Source organism: Mytilus trossulus, chromosome 11, assembly GCF_036588685.1.
Source record: "Mytilus trossulus isolate FHL-02 chromosome 11, PNRI_Mtr1.1.1.hap1, whole genome shotgun sequence".
Classification (NCBI taxonomy): domain Eukaryota; kingdom Metazoa; phylum Mollusca; class Bivalvia; order Mytilida; family Mytilidae; genus Mytilus; species Mytilus trossulus.
The window spans coordinates 65,970,770-65,987,939 of record NC_086383.1 but is presented as its reverse complement, the minus strand read 5'-3'; the positions used below and the strand labels follow the sequence as shown (position 1 = coordinate 65,987,939).

General features: G+C 34.1%; 1 protein-coding gene across 1 annotated transcript in view; it reads right to left on the bottom strand.

Moving 5' to 3' along the window:
* The window catches only part of LOC134690247 (uncharacterized), a 50,187-nt gene that overhangs the window by 6,291 nt on the left and 26,726 nt on the right, over positions 1–17,170 (bottom strand). Inside the window, exons 8-14 of the mRNA XM_063550224.1 lie at positions 16,520–16,762; positions 13,432–13,923; positions 12,045–12,151; positions 9,047–9,500; positions 5,698–6,473; positions 4,528–4,558; positions 586–857 (exon numbers count right to left, since the gene is read on the bottom strand). Coding sequence (XP_063406294.1) covers positions 586–857; positions 4,528–4,558; positions 5,698–6,473; positions 9,047–9,500; positions 12,045–12,151; positions 13,432–13,923; positions 16,520–16,762 — 2,375 coding nt within the window. The remainder of the gene's footprint in view (positions 1–585; positions 858–4,527; positions 4,559–5,697; positions 6,474–9,046; positions 9,501–12,044; positions 12,152–13,431; positions 13,924–16,519; positions 16,763–17,170) is intronic.

Sequence of the window (17,170 nt, the reverse complement as noted above, 5' to 3'; positions counted from 1 at the left end):
CAATTGACTATAATCAGTTTTTGGTGAGGTTCGTATTGCTTTGTCTTTAGTTTTTGTGTTGTGTTTTCTGTTTTACTGTTTGACTGTTTGTCTGTTTATGTTTGGCCGTGGTGTTGTCGGTTTGTTTTTCGGTCTGTTGGTTTGGCTGTCCCTCTTGTGTTTTTACTCTTTCAGAAGTATGGTGGCGGTATTTACAGTAACAGTTACATCACTTGTGTCATAAAAAGATTAACTGTTAACGCAGGTTAAATAATGTGAAGTGATGACCATTAAAAGAATGGTGGCTTTCTTTACAGTAACAGTAACATTACTTGGGTCTTAAAAAAATAAACTTTTTACACAGGTTGGGTACTGTGACGTTATGAACGTTCAAAGTATGGTGGCTTTATTTACATTCATCAGTAACAACAACTTTACTTGTGTCTTTGAAAAGAAAAAAACCCCAGATGATATCTACAAAAACCTTACTTTTAGTTTACTAGTGGGAAAATTTGATACAGATCTAAAATTATATCAGATATGCAAAAACATAGATTTTAATTGTACTTGATAAAATACAGTTAAACATTGTTGGTTTTATCTTACTTGACATAATAAATGTGGTGATATCTCCATTTCCATTAGAGCTTCTGCTAAGATTTTAAAACTTCCCTTTACATTCAGCTCTTTCCATTTTGATAATACTAAAAACTTGGAAACCTCTATATTATCTGGATAGTTGTAGGTTATATCCTCCCATTTCTGTAACATTCCAAGATATGTTACGAAGCTGTGCATTTTGCTTGATGCACAGTGGATTGAAAAGCGCAACAATTCGTTATCACTTGGTATCTGACTTAGCGCATCATCACTTAGACCTGAAACAAATGTCTATCACTGATTTTATCTTGTTTATTTATATAAATGCTTATTTTCGGAATGAACTGCTGACACAAAAAAAAACAATGGACCATGAAATTTTGTCAAGGACACTTAATAGCTGAAAGGCAGAAATATACACTTTTCGATCCTTCAATAAGAAAATAAACTCATCATAGATAGCAGGATTAAAATTTTACATTAAAGCCAGACGCCGGTTTCGTCTACAAAAAACTCACCAGTGACGCTCGAATCAAAACATTTTTAAAATGCCAAATGAAGTACGAAGTTGAAGAGCATTGAGGATAAAAAATTCCTAAAAGTTTTGCCAAATTCAGCTAAGGTTATCTATTCCTGAGGTAGAAAAGATTCAAATTTATTTTTATGAACATATAGTTTTTTACAGTAGTTGAAAAACAGACACAAACACTGAACATTGGCCTATGAACAATGAAAATGAGGTAAAATTCAAATGAAATCTGCCTAACCGACAGATACATCTTACAAAATGAAAAATGTCTGACTGTTAAGAGCACTTAACAATCATTTAATGCATGTTCTATATGAAATCTTAAAACAAATCATATAACTTTAAATATTTTTTATTTAAACAAAACTGTCTCTTTATTCCAGTTTTAAAATATGTATAATCCATGATATTTTTTCTAGTGATTATGTATGGATCCTGAAAACTTTAGCAATGATATATAATTCCTAAATATTACTCGGGATTTTACATAACCCAATAATAAAATCAACGGTACCAATTTTGTTGCACCAGATGCGCATTTCGACAATACATGTCTCTTCAGTGATGCTCGTGGCCAAAATATTTGAAATCCAAAGCATATATAAAAGATGAAGAGCTATAATCCAAAAGGTCCAAAAAGTATAACCAAATTCGTGAAAGGAATCAGAGCTTTGCATGAGGGAGATACATTCCTTAATTTATAATAATTTCTAATATTTTGTAACAGCAAATTTTAATAACACAAAAAAATCCGTATTTTCATGCCAGTACCGAAGTACTGGCTACTGGGCTGGTGATACCCTCGGGGACTAATAGTCCACCAGCAGAGGCATCGACCCAGTGGTAGTAATAAAATCAACGGTACCAATTTTGTTGCACCAGATGCGCATTTCGACAATACATGTCTCTTCAGTGATGCTCGTGGCCAAAATATTTGAAATCCAAAGCATATATAAAAGATGAAGAGCTATAATCCAAAAGGTCCAAAAAGTATAACCAAATTCGTGAAAGGAATCAGAGCTTTGCATGAGGGAGATACATTCCTTAATTTATAATAATTTCTAATATTTTGTAACAGCAAATTTTAATAACACAAAAAAATCCGTATTTTCATGCCAGTACCGAAGTACTGGCTACTGGGCTGGTGATACCCTCGGGGACTAATAGTCCACCAGCAGAGGCATCGACCCAGTGGTAGTAATAAAATCAACGGTACCAATTTTGTTGCACCAGATGCGCATTTCGACAATACATATCTCTTCAGTGATGCTCGTGGCCAAAATATTTGAAATCCAAAGCATATATAAAAGATGAAGAGCTATAATCCAAAAGGTCCAAAAAGTATAACCAATAAAAGAGGGACGAAAGATACCAAAGGGACAGTCAAACTCATAAATCTAAAACAAACTGACAAATGCACTTTCCCAATATAGTATAATTACATGAATATATATACAAGGGAACCCAAAATAAAACAACACTGTAAAAGCCATTTGTGTCTGAATTGTACCACAGGACCTATGTGCACCAAGAATGCCCAAGATAAAATGTAAAAGTTTTCCAATAGAATGTCATTAGAATATGACCTAGGGGTAGGGAATACCAAAAGTTCTGAAAACTGACATGTACCGATAGTTATAGATTAATTTTATAGAAAGTCATTGATCTATCAAACTGACTAAAGCAGAAAAACTTATCATTTGAAATTGATAATTAAGTCATAGTCACTGTAACATAACTCAGGGAGCAGGGACTCAAAATAGTGGTTTAAGTGATATGCAACAGTACTCACAACATTTTGATCTATCATAAGTGATTTATATGCTCTTCAACTTTGTACTGGTTTTGCTTTTTAACTATTTTGATTGGAGCGTCACTTAGGAATCTTATGTAGACGAAACGCGGTCTGGCGTATACAATTATTATCCTGGTACCTTTGATAACTATTTACACCACTAGGCGGATGCCGCTGCTAGTGGACGTTTCGTCCCCGAGGGTAACACAAACCCAGTAGTCAGCACTTCGGTGTTCACATGAATATCAATTACATGGTCATTTTTATAAATTTCCTGTTTACAAAACTTTGAATTTTTTCGAAAAAATAAGGATTTGTTTATCCTAGGAATAGATTACCTTAGCCGTATAAGGCACCACTTATTTTGATTTTAAGGTCCCCAATGCTCTTCAACTTTGTTCTAGTTTGGCTTTATGACTATTTTGATTTTGGCGTCACCGATGAGTCTTATGTAAACGAAACGCGCGTCTGGTATATCAAATTATAATCCTGGTACCTTTGATAACTAATTATATAAAACAACTTCAACAGAAACTAAGCATTGACAATTGCAAAATAATTGTAACTCATTGGACCGTGGATCTAGGGGCGAGTTCGTCAGTTTAATTTTTGTATGACGTCACATTTAGCCATGATGTCTTTGTGCCACAATCATTCATGAAGTTTTGAGGAATTTTATTGCAGTTCAAATTTATACATTTGTCAAGTTCTAACGTATACTTTTTGTAATGAATTAGAATTAAAAAAACAGTACTGTAGTTGAAGAGTTGCCGGCGTCAATTTTTATTTGAAAGGCGCAAATTTTGTTAAATTGTCTTTGCTACGCGTCGCCAGTAAATCTGAATTTGCGACCTTCAAATCGCCAATTGATGGTGTAAACTCTTCAACGGCATTACTATTATTCCTTAAAGCAAAAACCATAAAAAAAACACATGTAACTGTGAGGTCTCCAACAATGACAATTGTTTTTTTTTCAATAGAACAAGATTTGAAAAAATCCTGAATAAAGGTAAATAAAAAAAATAACCTGGTTTGAAGAAAGCAACAAACGACAATTACTAGATTAAGGTTTGTGAATTAGGGTCATCTAAAAAAGGTAGTTATATTGACGTCAAATACAAGATTTCTATCCTGGTATCTATAATTAGTTAATATACTACTAGAATTATCATTATAGAAAAAAGTAAAAACATAAAAATACTGAACTCCGAGGAAAATTCATAAAGGAAAGTCCAAAATCAAATGGCATAATCAAAAGTCCAAACACATCAAACGAATGGATATCGACTGAAAACCAAGTTATGTGATGATGTACTTATATATATGGTGTAATCTCACTTAATATGATGAGCCAAAGTTTACTGTCTGCGTTTTCTATGTAATGATATAGTATTGTCGTCTTAATTGTTTACCATTGTGTCTTTTTTTTCTCTGACAGTGAAATTTATTTAAAAAAAGCTGAATGAACCATCTTTTAACTTTGAGTTTGGAAAGTAATTTAATGTGTATATTCAGACCTACAACTTTTGTAGCAACGACTTAATATTCTCTGTCAATGTTTTCGCTATGTTGGTAATATATATTGTGTAAGGACATTAAAAGTGATGACAAAAGGTCAACTTACCTTGACAATGATCTTCACACTGTTCTTTTTTCTGTATTTAAAAAACAAATACAACTAGATGTTTAACAGGTGCAAGACAGAGCTTAATTTCAAAACAGTCACGTGAAGTAATTGACTGCAAGGTTTTAGAAAAGGTGGATGTATGGGTCAATTAGACTACACCCAAAACAGATCAAAGAACTGATAGCTCTTAGGGGTAAGATACATATCATATATCTCAGACATGAACTTATTTCAAATGGAATAGCAGGTCCTTCAATGTCCTTAATTCTAAAGTTATGTTGTTAAAATAGCCCGAAAAGTTAGATGCGATCCAGCAAGAATATGCAACTGCACCACCTTCAACAATGAGAAGGATGACTATGCGGTATGAGTTTTGCTCATTGATAAAAGACACAGTGGCCTATAGTTTCAAACTTAATGTTATTTTGTATCTGTTATAAAGTTGTCTCACTAGAAAATTATACCATGTTTATATAAAAGGATTTCTTCATTTACAATGAAAGTGGACCACAAGCTTACATTGTACCAATGTTGCTTTCAACATAAATTTTTCTTCCAAATATGATATGTTAACACACGTCTACATCAAAACAGTTTAAAACAAATTTGAATACATTTGTCTCGTTTAGATAAAGAAACTTAAATATGATACCACAACTAAATTGATGAAGACGCTAAAAGTAAGTAAACACTACGACCATTTTCATGAATCACGATTGTTCTTGAAGAATACAACTTGACCACTCTGTTAGTAAGAGAAACTATCAACGAAAAGTATACAGTCATCAAACTATCTCCACATGAATGATAAAGATGTTTTTGACCAGGGTCCTTAATGCTCTATCTTCTTATGAACTTTGTACTTTTACGCCAGTCTTTTCACTTATTTATTCTAGCATCACTGACGAGTCTTTTCACTCTTTTTGTACATAATTATAAGCCATTTATCTTTTTGTATGTTATGATTTTGTAACAAGAGATAATCTTATTAGCTGTTTATATCATAAAATCATTTATATGTTAAAAATATAAACATTGGAAGTATTATTTTATGACATTATACCAGGCTTGCATAGCTGCATGAATCTAATCCTTACACATTTTTTTAAGCGACCATAGTGTGATTGATTTTGTCTATAATATTTATTTTCCATATATAATACACACCTGATCTTGATTCCAAACAAACCAGTTTCCTGCTGTGTGTATATGTTTATGTTTGTCACAAACCCATTTTTTGGTCTGCAAAGCTTCCTCTTCACTGATGAAACATTGCATCTTGAAACATGAATATTCGATATTGAAAGGTGATGGGTGGCTGCGTTTTGCATGGACTGTGGACTGATAGAAATCTGAGATTCTTTCCATTGTGATGACCAGGCATTCCTTAACACCTGTAGCTATATCAGGTACGATTAACCCGGAGGAGGTTCTGTGAATGATGTAAAGAAGAATCTTGTTGCCTTCAACACATACAACAATATCATGTGACCTGTCAAATGATAAACCAATAAATCCTGAAAACAGGAGTTGTCTCCCTTCATACTGCTTCACGGTCCACATGCTCAGACATGCACTGATCAGACGATTCGGTAGGGCTGGTGGTATAATAGTGCCTTTAAATAAAAACGCTAAGCATATAGCTCTCTCTGGTGTACATTCTTTGTCCATGAAGCATGTGGTATTTTTCTCTGTAACCATACAGGGAACAAAGAAGTTTTTCACTGGTAACCGACTTCCTGTAGTTGTATCATATCTCCGTTGCTCTGCTAGGATATCTAAATAAATCAAGCTGTTAAATATAAACTCTTTGTATGGCAATATTGCACGGAAATCTTTTTGCTCCCAAATTAGGTAGAGGTCTTCCCGTCTTATGGTCCCACATTTTGACATTCTTTTAAAAGTATCATGAATTCTTTTTTCCTCTGGCCAAAATACTTTATCTGAAAAGATAAAAAAACTAAAAAAACTTTAATAAACAGCTGCGCCATGAGCGCATGATACCCCCGACGTCTTGTGTGGAAGTTTTATGCAATAATCATAAATAGTTTCTGAGAAAGTTTTAAGCAATTACCATTTATTGCTTTTGAGACACGGAGGGACATGTGAAACCCCCCCACCCTGTTTTTTATTTTTACAAAAATCACTAAAATAAAATTTTGAATCAAACCAAAAACTATACAGATCTTTAGATTAATATAACAAAGAAGTGTGTACAGTTTCAAGCAATAATCATAAATTGTTTTTGAGATACAGCGTGACATGTAAAAAAAACCCTCCCCATTTTTTACAAAATACTCAATAACTCAAAAATAAAATTTTGAGTCATCATCAAAAAGTATACAGATCTTTAGATTATTATAACAAAGAAGTGTGTAAAGTTTTAAGCAATAATCATTAATCGTTTTTGAGATACGGCACGACATGTAAATACCCCTCCCCTTTTTTACAAAATACTCAATAACTCAAAAATAAAATTTTGAATCATCACCAAAAAGTATACAGATCTTTAGATTAATATAACAAAAAAGTGTGTAAAGTTTTAAGCAATAATCATAAATCGTTTTTGAGATACGGCGCGACATGTAAAAAACCCTCCCCCTTTTTTACAAAATACTCAATAACTCAAAAATGAAATTTTGAATCATCACCAAAAAGTATACAGATATTAAAATTAATATAACTAAGAAGTGTGTAAAGTTTTAAGCAATAATCAAGAATTGTTTTTGGGAAACGGTGCGACATGTAAAAAAAAACACACCCCTGTTTTAGTTACAAAGTGCCGTAACTCAAAAAGTTTAAATCTTATTTTCACCAAAAAGTATACAGATCATTTGACCATCATAAAAAACAACTATATTAAGTTTCATGAAATTTAGAAAAGTTGTTCTCAAGTTACGGTGCGACATGTATAGCCGGACAGACAGACGGCAGGACAGACAGACGGACGGACAGACAGACGGACGGACAGACAGACGGACGGACAGATGGACGGACACCGGGCACTTGTATACCATAATACGTCCCGTCAAAATTTTGACGGGCGTATAAAAACAAGAATGTGTCCAAAGTACACGGATGCCCCACTCGCACTATCCTTTTCCATGTTCCATGGACCGTGAAATTGGGTAATAATCTTATTTGGCATTAAAATAAGAAAGATTATACTATAGGGAACATATGTACTAAGTTTCAAGTTGATTGGACTTCAGCTTCATCAAAAACTACCTTGACCAAAAACTTTAACCTGAAACTCCAACTTTCATTTTCTATGTTCAGTGGACCATGAAATTCGGGTGAAAAGTCTAATTTGGCTTTAAAATTAAAAAGATCATATCATAAGTAACAAGTGTACTAAGTTTCAAGTTGATTGGACTTCAGCTTCATCAAAAACTACCTTGACCAAAAACTTTAACCTGAACGGACGGACGGACGAACGAACGGAGCCACAGACCAGAAAACATAATGCCCCTCTACTATTGTAGGTGGGGCATACAAAGAGATGATGTGATTTGATTGCCAATATAACAACTATCCACAAGGGACCAACCAACTAGAATGAAAGTCATCTAAGGTTTAACATGTAATTAATTAATGTTCACTTGAAAGCAAATTGTCATCTTGTTTTAAGCAAATATTAAAGGTTGGCTTTTTAAATATTTTGAAACGAGTGTCACTGATAAGTCTTATGTAGACGAAACGCGCGTCTGGCATACATAATTATAATCCTGGTACCTTTAATAACTATTTACTTATGTATGGACCTTCAACTAGAATCTGTACCCCTCTAAAAATATATTATAAGTACACGAAATATGTGAACTGTGAGTCAAACGGCAGTCTCTAAAGAAAAATACAGATGTTATAAATGCTGCAACCGAGCCGAAAATATTTCTACATTGTCATAAATACCTCTATAATAAGTTGTTATAAAACAACCTGTTAGTAAACACATCAGAACCCCCATAAAAAGTCTAGATACATGTCATACAGAACCTTTTAATCTTAGCCATATTTGGCCAAACTTTTTAGAAATGTTGGGTCCTCAATGCTCTTCAACTTTGTACTTGTTTGGCTTTATAACTATTTTGGTCTTATGAAGACGAAATGCATGTCTGGCGTATTAAATTATAATTCTGGTACCATTGATAACTAATTAACCTCCATAACAAATCTTTACATAAAAGCCTGTCACAAAGGATCTCATAACCTTCATTATTTGGAATGACATAAATACATGTCACAAAGGACCTCATAACTTCCATAATAAGTATTGTCATTAACACCTCACAAACACGACTTTATCACCTCTGTAATTAGTTTTTACATGAATACCTGTCACAAAGGAACTCAAAACCTCTGCGTTAAGTATTCACATTAAGGAACTTATAACCTCTTTAATAAGTTTGGACATAAATACCTGTCATAAAGGCCCCTAACCTCCATAATAAGTATTGACATAAATACCTGTCACAAAGGACTTCATAACCTTCATACTAAGTAGTGATATTAATACCTGTCACAAAGGACCTCATAACCTCCACCATGAGTAAGGGGTTGATGATTACAAAATCTTTCAGTTGTGGAGTCTCAAAGTACACAATCTTCCCCAGGGAATGGTGGAAATTTAGGAAATCTTTGAGTTGGTCTGGAGACAATACTGACACCTTGCTTATAGCATTCAATTCTTCAACTTCCTCCAATGATAAGATTTGTTTTCCTTCTGCCACTAGCTCTGCTATCTCGAGTTCAAGGGGTACACAAGCGTTGGGCATCTTCTCCCCCCAACAAGGATGTTCAAATGTTAGTTCTGTGATGGCTTTCTTAAGGACTTCAATTTCGGTATCTGTGTTATTCCTTGCATTGACAAATATCCGTTGTGTTAGAACTAGATGGTTTCGTCCCTCGTGGTCCTTAAACAATTCCTCTACTCCATTATACAGCTCCTCACGTCTGGACTCCACATCCTCCTTAAAAATTATAATTTAAGATATGATGTTAAACTTCTTTTTAAAAAATTTCTAAATGATAGTGAAAATACCTAGGACTTGGCAACAATACATGTTTTTAGAGTACTGATTTACTTTTTTAAATAATACACAGGTTTTCAAGATACATGAGAAAACTTTCCCTTATGTTCTATTTTTGACCATGACGTCATTTTTGCATGTAAACTGAACTGATATGGGCTGTACTTAAAGTTTCCATACCTACCTGCAGACAATTCACATACTATTTGTTGTGTGTGGCCTGCAGACAATGAACATACTATATGTTGGGTGTGGCCTGCAGACAATGCACATACTATTTGTTGTGTGTGGCCTGCAGACAATGAACATACTATTTGTTGTGTGTGGCCTGCAGACAATGAACATATTATTTGTTGAGTGTGGCCTGCAGACAATGAACATACTATTTGTTGTGTGTGGTCTACAGACAATGAGCATACTATTTGTTGTGTGTGGCCTACAGACAATGAACATACTATTTGTTGTGTGTGGCCTGCAGACAATTAACATACTATTTGTTGTGTGTGGCCTGTAGACAATTAACATACTATTTGTTGTGTGTGGTCTGCAGACAATGAACATACTATTTGTTGTGTGTGGTCTGCAGACAATGAACATACTATTTGTTGTGTGTGGCCTGCAGACAATTAACATGCTATTTGTTGTGTGTGGCCTGTAGACAATTAACATACTATTTGTTGTGTGTGGTCTGCAGACAATGAACATACTATTTGTTGTGTGTGGTCTGCAGACAATGAACATACTATTTGTTGTGTGTGGCCTGCAGACAATGAACATACTATTTGTTGTGTGTGGCCTGCAGACAATGAACATACTATTTGTTGTGTGTGGCCTGCAGACAATGAACATACTATTTGTTGTGTGTGGCCTGCAGACAATGAACATACAATTTGTTGTGTATTGCCTACAGACAATTAACATACTATTTGTTGTGTGTGGCCTGCAGACAATTAACATACTATTTGTTGTGTGTGGTCTGCAGACAATTAACATACTATTTGTTGTGTGTGGTCTGCAGACAATGAACATACTATTTGTTGTGTGTGGCCTGCAGACAATGAACATACTATTTGTTGTGTGTGGCCTGCAGACAATGAACATACTATTTGTTGTGTGTGGCCTGCAGACAATGAACATACTATTTGTTGTGTGTGGCCTGCAGACAATGAACATACTATTTGTTGTGTGTGGCCTGCAGACAATGAACATACTATTTGTTGTGTGTGGCCTGCAGACAATGAACATACTATTTGTTGTGTGTGGCCTGCAGACAATGAACATACTATTTGTTGTGTGTGGCCTGCAGACAATGAACATACTATTTGTTGTGTGTGGCCTGCAGACAATGAACATACTATTTGTTGTGTGTGGCCTGCAGACAATGAACATACTATTTGTTGTGTGTGGCCTGCAGACAATTAACATACCTTTGTTGTGTGTGGCCTGCAGACAATGAACATACTATTTGTTGTGTGTGGTCTGCAGACAATGAACATACTATTTGTTGTCTGAGGCCTGCAGACAATGAACATACTATTTGTTGTGTGTGGCCTGCAGACAATTAACATCCTATTTTTTGTGTGTGGCCTGCAGACAATGAACATACTATTTGTTGTGTGTGGCCTGCAGACAATTATCATACTATTTGTTGTGTGTGGCCTGCAGACAATTAACATACTATTTGTTGTGTGTGGCCTGCAAACAATTAACATACTATTTGTTGTGTGTGGCCTGCAGACAATGAACATACTATTTGTTGTGTGTTGCCTGCAGACAATAAAGATACTATTTGTTGTGTGTGGCCTGCAGACAATGACCATACTATTTGTTGTGTGTGGCCTGCAGACAATAAAGATACTATTTGTTGTGTGTGGCCTGAAGACAATTAACATACTATTTGTTGTGTGTGGCCTGCAGACAATAAACATACTATTTGTTGTGTGTGGCCTTAATCGTACATTGTAGAGTACACTAACCTAGAACATTTGTTGTACAAAATATTTTAGGTTGATGTTATCTTCTCTCAATACAGTTAAATAACATTGAGAATGGAAATGGGGAATGCGTCAACGCGGAGACTACAACCCGACCATAGAGCAGATGGTATTCTAACGTTACATTAGCGTAATAGCAGATCTTTAATTCAAACAATTTTGTTTCAGTCAAATGATCATGATGATTTAGTGGTTGATAATTGTAAATCATTTGTCTATTGTTGATAACTATTGACTACTAATGTTCTTTTGTGTTTGATTATGTTAGGCTGCTGTCGTACTTACTTAATACCAACACAAATATCTGCTTTTATTCATACGAATCAATAGAATGAATAAATTATGACCCATTGCACAAGACTTTTGTCATGAGTTAAAATTTACTATGTCATATCTTACGAAAGAATAAAAGAATAATAACTATAAATAAATAACTGGACACGGGACAAGATTGACTTGATCAGCCTCCTTTTTTAACTAATTTACTCACCACTGGTATTTTGTCTTTATGGGTGGCAACAAACAAGATCTTTGGAATGCCTACATATACCACCTTACAATACGTTAGGATTGAGTTAACCCAATGTTGAAGGAATACTGAAATATAAAAACAACAACAAAAATGAAATAAAAGTTTAATACAAATAGAAACTGATATGACATAATTGATAGTGATAAAAACCAAAGAAATACATTTTATAGGGGATCAAATTGACAAGGTCCAGTGGGAGTTCCTTAAAAAAAAAATATTTTTTTTTGTTCTTTTAACGCTACAAAAAACAATAACAAATCTATGGTAACTATTCAATGGGACAACATAAACATGAACAACACAGAAAACTCAGCTATGGTAACTATTCAATTGGACAACATAAACATGAACAACACAGATAACAAAGCTATGGTAACTATTCAATGGGACAACATAAAAATGAACAACACAGATAACAAAGCTATGATAATTATTCAATGGGACAACATAAACATGAACATAACAGATAACAAATCTATGGTAACTATTCAATGGAACAACATAAACATGAAGAACACAGATAACAAAGCTATGGTAACTATTCAATGGAACAACATAAACATGAACAACACAGATAACAAATCTATGGTAACTATTCAATGGGACAACATAAACATGATCAACAGAGATAACAAAGCTATGGTAACTATTCAATGGGACAACATCAACATGAACAACACAGATAACAAAGCTATGGTAACTATTCAATGGGACAACATAAACATGATTAACACAGATAACAAATCTATGGTAACTATTCAATGGGACAATATAAACATGATAAATATGAACAACACAGATAACAAATCTATGGTAACTATTCAATGGGACAACATAAACATGAACAACATAGATAACAAATCTATGGTAACTATTCAATGGGACAACATAAACATGAAGAACACAGATAACAAAGCTATGGTAACTATTCAATGGGACAACATAAACATGAACAACACAGATAACAAATCTATGGTAACTATTCAATGGGACAACATAAACATGAACAACACAGATAACAATTCTATGGTAACTATTCAATGGAACAACATAAACATGAACAACACAGATAACAAAGCTATGGTAACTATTCAATGGGACAACATAAACATGAACAACACAGATAACAAAGCTATGGTAACTAAGTTTACTTTGCAAACAATTAAATCACAGGTAAATTCCAACTGATTATTGGGAAAGCTTTCATTGTCTTCACAATATTAAAGTTAGTATGGGCACAGTAACCTGGAAGCCTTGTTTTTACTGATGATAAAGTAGATGTTTTTTTAACATAATAAACAATAAATGACGTTCAATATGAGTCTTTGTAACTAACATACAGTACCTGCTGGGGTTGGTGTCATGTGCTGTCCTGGAAAACACAGAACATCTGGGACTAGTTCATGTAATCCTTTGCTTCCGTCGAATACCACAAGAAACAAAGCTCTGAACGTCATGAAGGTTTGGTGTGTCGTATAATAAACATACTGTCCACCAAAGTCCCAAAAAATCAGTCTTCCAACTTTCATCTTGTAGTCTCCACTTTTGAGGACTTTTTCCATTCTCTTTCTTATTTCTTCTTTTGTCATTTTCGATTTCATGTGTGTTTTTACCTCTGGTATTCTCTTGGACACACTGTCAGATATTTGAGGTGAGACAGATGTGGCTGCTAGAGGCTGTTTGGAGGGACCAGCTGTCATCACTTTATCATCACTTCTAACAGGGTTTGTATCTGGTGAATGCGGTTTCTTTGGTGTTTTTTCTTCTTTTCTTTCATCCTCTTCTACTGAAGTCATCAACACCTTATTATAAACCACATCTAAAGCGTCATACGTTTCTGTAAAATAATATATATCACTTGAATAGATAATATTCAAAAAAAAATTATTTGGTTTAATAATGTGCTGCTGTTATACTGATACCATCTTTTTAAATAATCATTAAAAGACATGCTCAAGGCCAAAAGCATTGAATAATTGTTAACAAAACCGTAACATATGCCTCAAAAGAATAAATAAAGTCCCTATATGTATATGTCGTAATGTCTTTTTAGCAAAGACAAAAACTACCATTTTGTCTGTTTTATTCCTGTGTTTTAACTTTGAGTAGGAAATTCAGGAATGAATTTGAAGCTAGAAGCATCAAGTATGATTTAAGTTCAGTTTAAGAAGAAGAAATATTAAAAAAAAAATTACAGACAGAACGGCAGTAGATGAACAGACGATAAAACTCCAAGTTAATAGCTAACAAGCATTCTGTGAGTATTGCGTGGCAATACATAGTCCCCTACCAGTTAAAAAATCATTGTATTGGAACAAAATTCTGATTTATAACTTGTCATGATTTAAATATATACCAATTATCAAATCAAGATCTTCAAGCATGACGAAAAATAGTGCGGAAAACTGATTATTTGAGTGAATTTTCAAAGTTCAAGGACCATAACTCTGCACAAAATCATCTGACCAGAACAAAATTCGAACTTCAACTGTAATATGTCATGATAAAACTATATACCACTTATCAAATCAATATCTTCAAGAATGACAAAAAAATGCGGAAAAATGACTATTTTACTGAATTTTGAGTCAAAAACCATAACTCTGCAAAAAATCTTCAGACCGGAACAAATTCAAACTTGATCTTTAACTTGTCATGATAAAACTATACACCAAATATCAAATCAATATATTCAAGCATGAAGTTTATAAATGGGGAATGTGTCCATGGGACACAGATGATACCCCTGCTTGCATATAACGTTAAAAAGGGATATAACTCAAGAACTGTAAAGTGACGCTACTCAAATATGTACTTGATCTGAGTTTTGTGGTAAAAAAGCATTGTGGACAAGTTTCATATCATTTGGTTGAGGCAAACTAAAGTTAGAGAACAGAAAGTTCTGAAACATGTATTTCAGGAATTTTTCCATTTGTAAAAGGGGCATAACTCTTGAACAGTAAAAGTGACGCTACCAAAATTAAAACTTGATCTGTGTTTTGTGGTAAAAAGCATTGTGGACAAGTTTCATATCATTTGGTTGAGGCAAACTAAAGTTAGAGAACAGAAACCTGTATATCAGGAATTTTTCCATTTGTAAAAGGAGCATAACTCTAGAACAGTAAAAGTGATGCTACCAAAATTAAAACTTGATATGTGTTTTGTGGTAATAAGCATTGTGTATAAGTTTCATTACATTTAGTTGAGGCAAACTGAAGTTAGAGAACGGAAACGAAAAATTCAGCAATTTTTCCATTTGTAAATGGATTTGATTGAGTTAAGTCTGCCAATTGATATTTTATCGTATGTTTTTCTATGTTGTGATGTTATGCTATTGTTTTGGAAAAAGGTAGAAGGTTTGGATCCATTAAAACGTTTAATCCCGCTGCAAATGTTTGCACCTGTCCTAAGTCAGGAATCTGATGTACAGTAGTTGTCGTTTGTTTATGTAATATATACGTGTTTCTCGTTTCTCGTTTTGTTTATATAGATTAGACCGTTGGTTTTCCCGTTTGAATGGGTTTACACTAGTAATTTTGGAGCCCTTTATAGCTTGTTGTTCGGTGTGAGCCAAGGCTCCGTGTTGAAGGCCGTACTTTAATCTATAATGGTTTACTTTTTAAATTGTTATTTGGATGGAGAGTTGTCTCATTGGCACTCACACCACATCTTCCTATATCTAATAACTCTAGAACAGTTAAAGTGAGGCCACCAAAATTCAAACTTGATCTGTGTTTTGTGGTGATAAGCATTCTGTATTAGTTTCATAACATTTCGTTAAGGCCAGTTAAAGTTAGAGAACAGAAACTAATTTTGGACGTTCGTATGTACAGACGGACAAGGGTAAAACTTAATGCCCCCTCCACTACGGCGGGGGCATAAAAAGTGGAGAAAACTGATTTGCCGGACTGACAGATGGACAGACAGACGGACAGAGTGCAACCTAAATTTCCCTTCGACTTCGCCGGTAGGGGACTATAAAGAGCTATGCAATGAGTTCATTATAGTATTTCCTTTTGAACTTCCTGTAAGATTCAAATATAATATGCAGAAGTTTTTATTTTTTTATCAGAAGTCAGTATAACAGCCCTGTAGAAAAAAATGCACAACAATATCTTAAGCCGGTTAAGGCATATAAAAAATGCCAAAAATATGACCGATAACATGATAAAAGGACAATATCTCTGAATATCAGACTAGAATTTTGTTTAAATCATAAGAGAAACTACATTCACCAATGCCAACAATAGTGTTATTGAGTTCGTATTACCGTTAAATTCATTCAATAAGCCGCAGGCTTTTTCTACATGATCTATGTTTTTGTCTTTTCAAGTTATAAAGATTACCTGATTCTGTAGCTAATAGAGAGGTGGAAGATACCAAAGAGGTATTCAAATATAAATGAAAAGTTTTAATGTTGTAGATTTTCTTACCTGGATCAATATAAATCCAGCTTCTAGTCTCAACATCAAGGCCACACCGACCTTCTAGTAGGGAAATCCCATCAGTAGGATGTCTTCCTTCTGGGACGACATCACCAGCTAAGAGCTTGACAAGACTCGATTTTCCGACCGCGAACTGGCCTGTTACCATACAGCGCATGTCATAGGAAACATACGTTCCACTGCCAAGTAACCTGTTTAACATAGCGGACTTTGTCTGTGTGTGGATTGGATCTGTAATTATAACTTTTTCTATAAAAATATCATTAAGTCTAAGTTTAATAAAGATTTGTTAACCAATTTAAAAGTTTGTTTTCAATATTTTTCATTAACAAATCATTAAAAGTCTATGTCAAACATGGATTGATTGTTGTTTGTGTAACGTCCAGCTGTTATCTATAAGGTCACATGAATGAATAATCATTGGTGAAAATCCCAAGTGTCTACAACTTACGGTTTCTGATTTAGAGTGGCCAACCGACTTTGTTTAATTTTCAAAGGGGCATAACCCAACCAAGGAGTCTTTGAATCTTTTCGGTTTAAATAAATCAAAGTCACAGGGTGAGTTCTTGAACAAATTCCACTCATCGGTTTTGGTCTTCCTATGACAGTTAAGGCATTTATTTACTAACAAGATTTTTT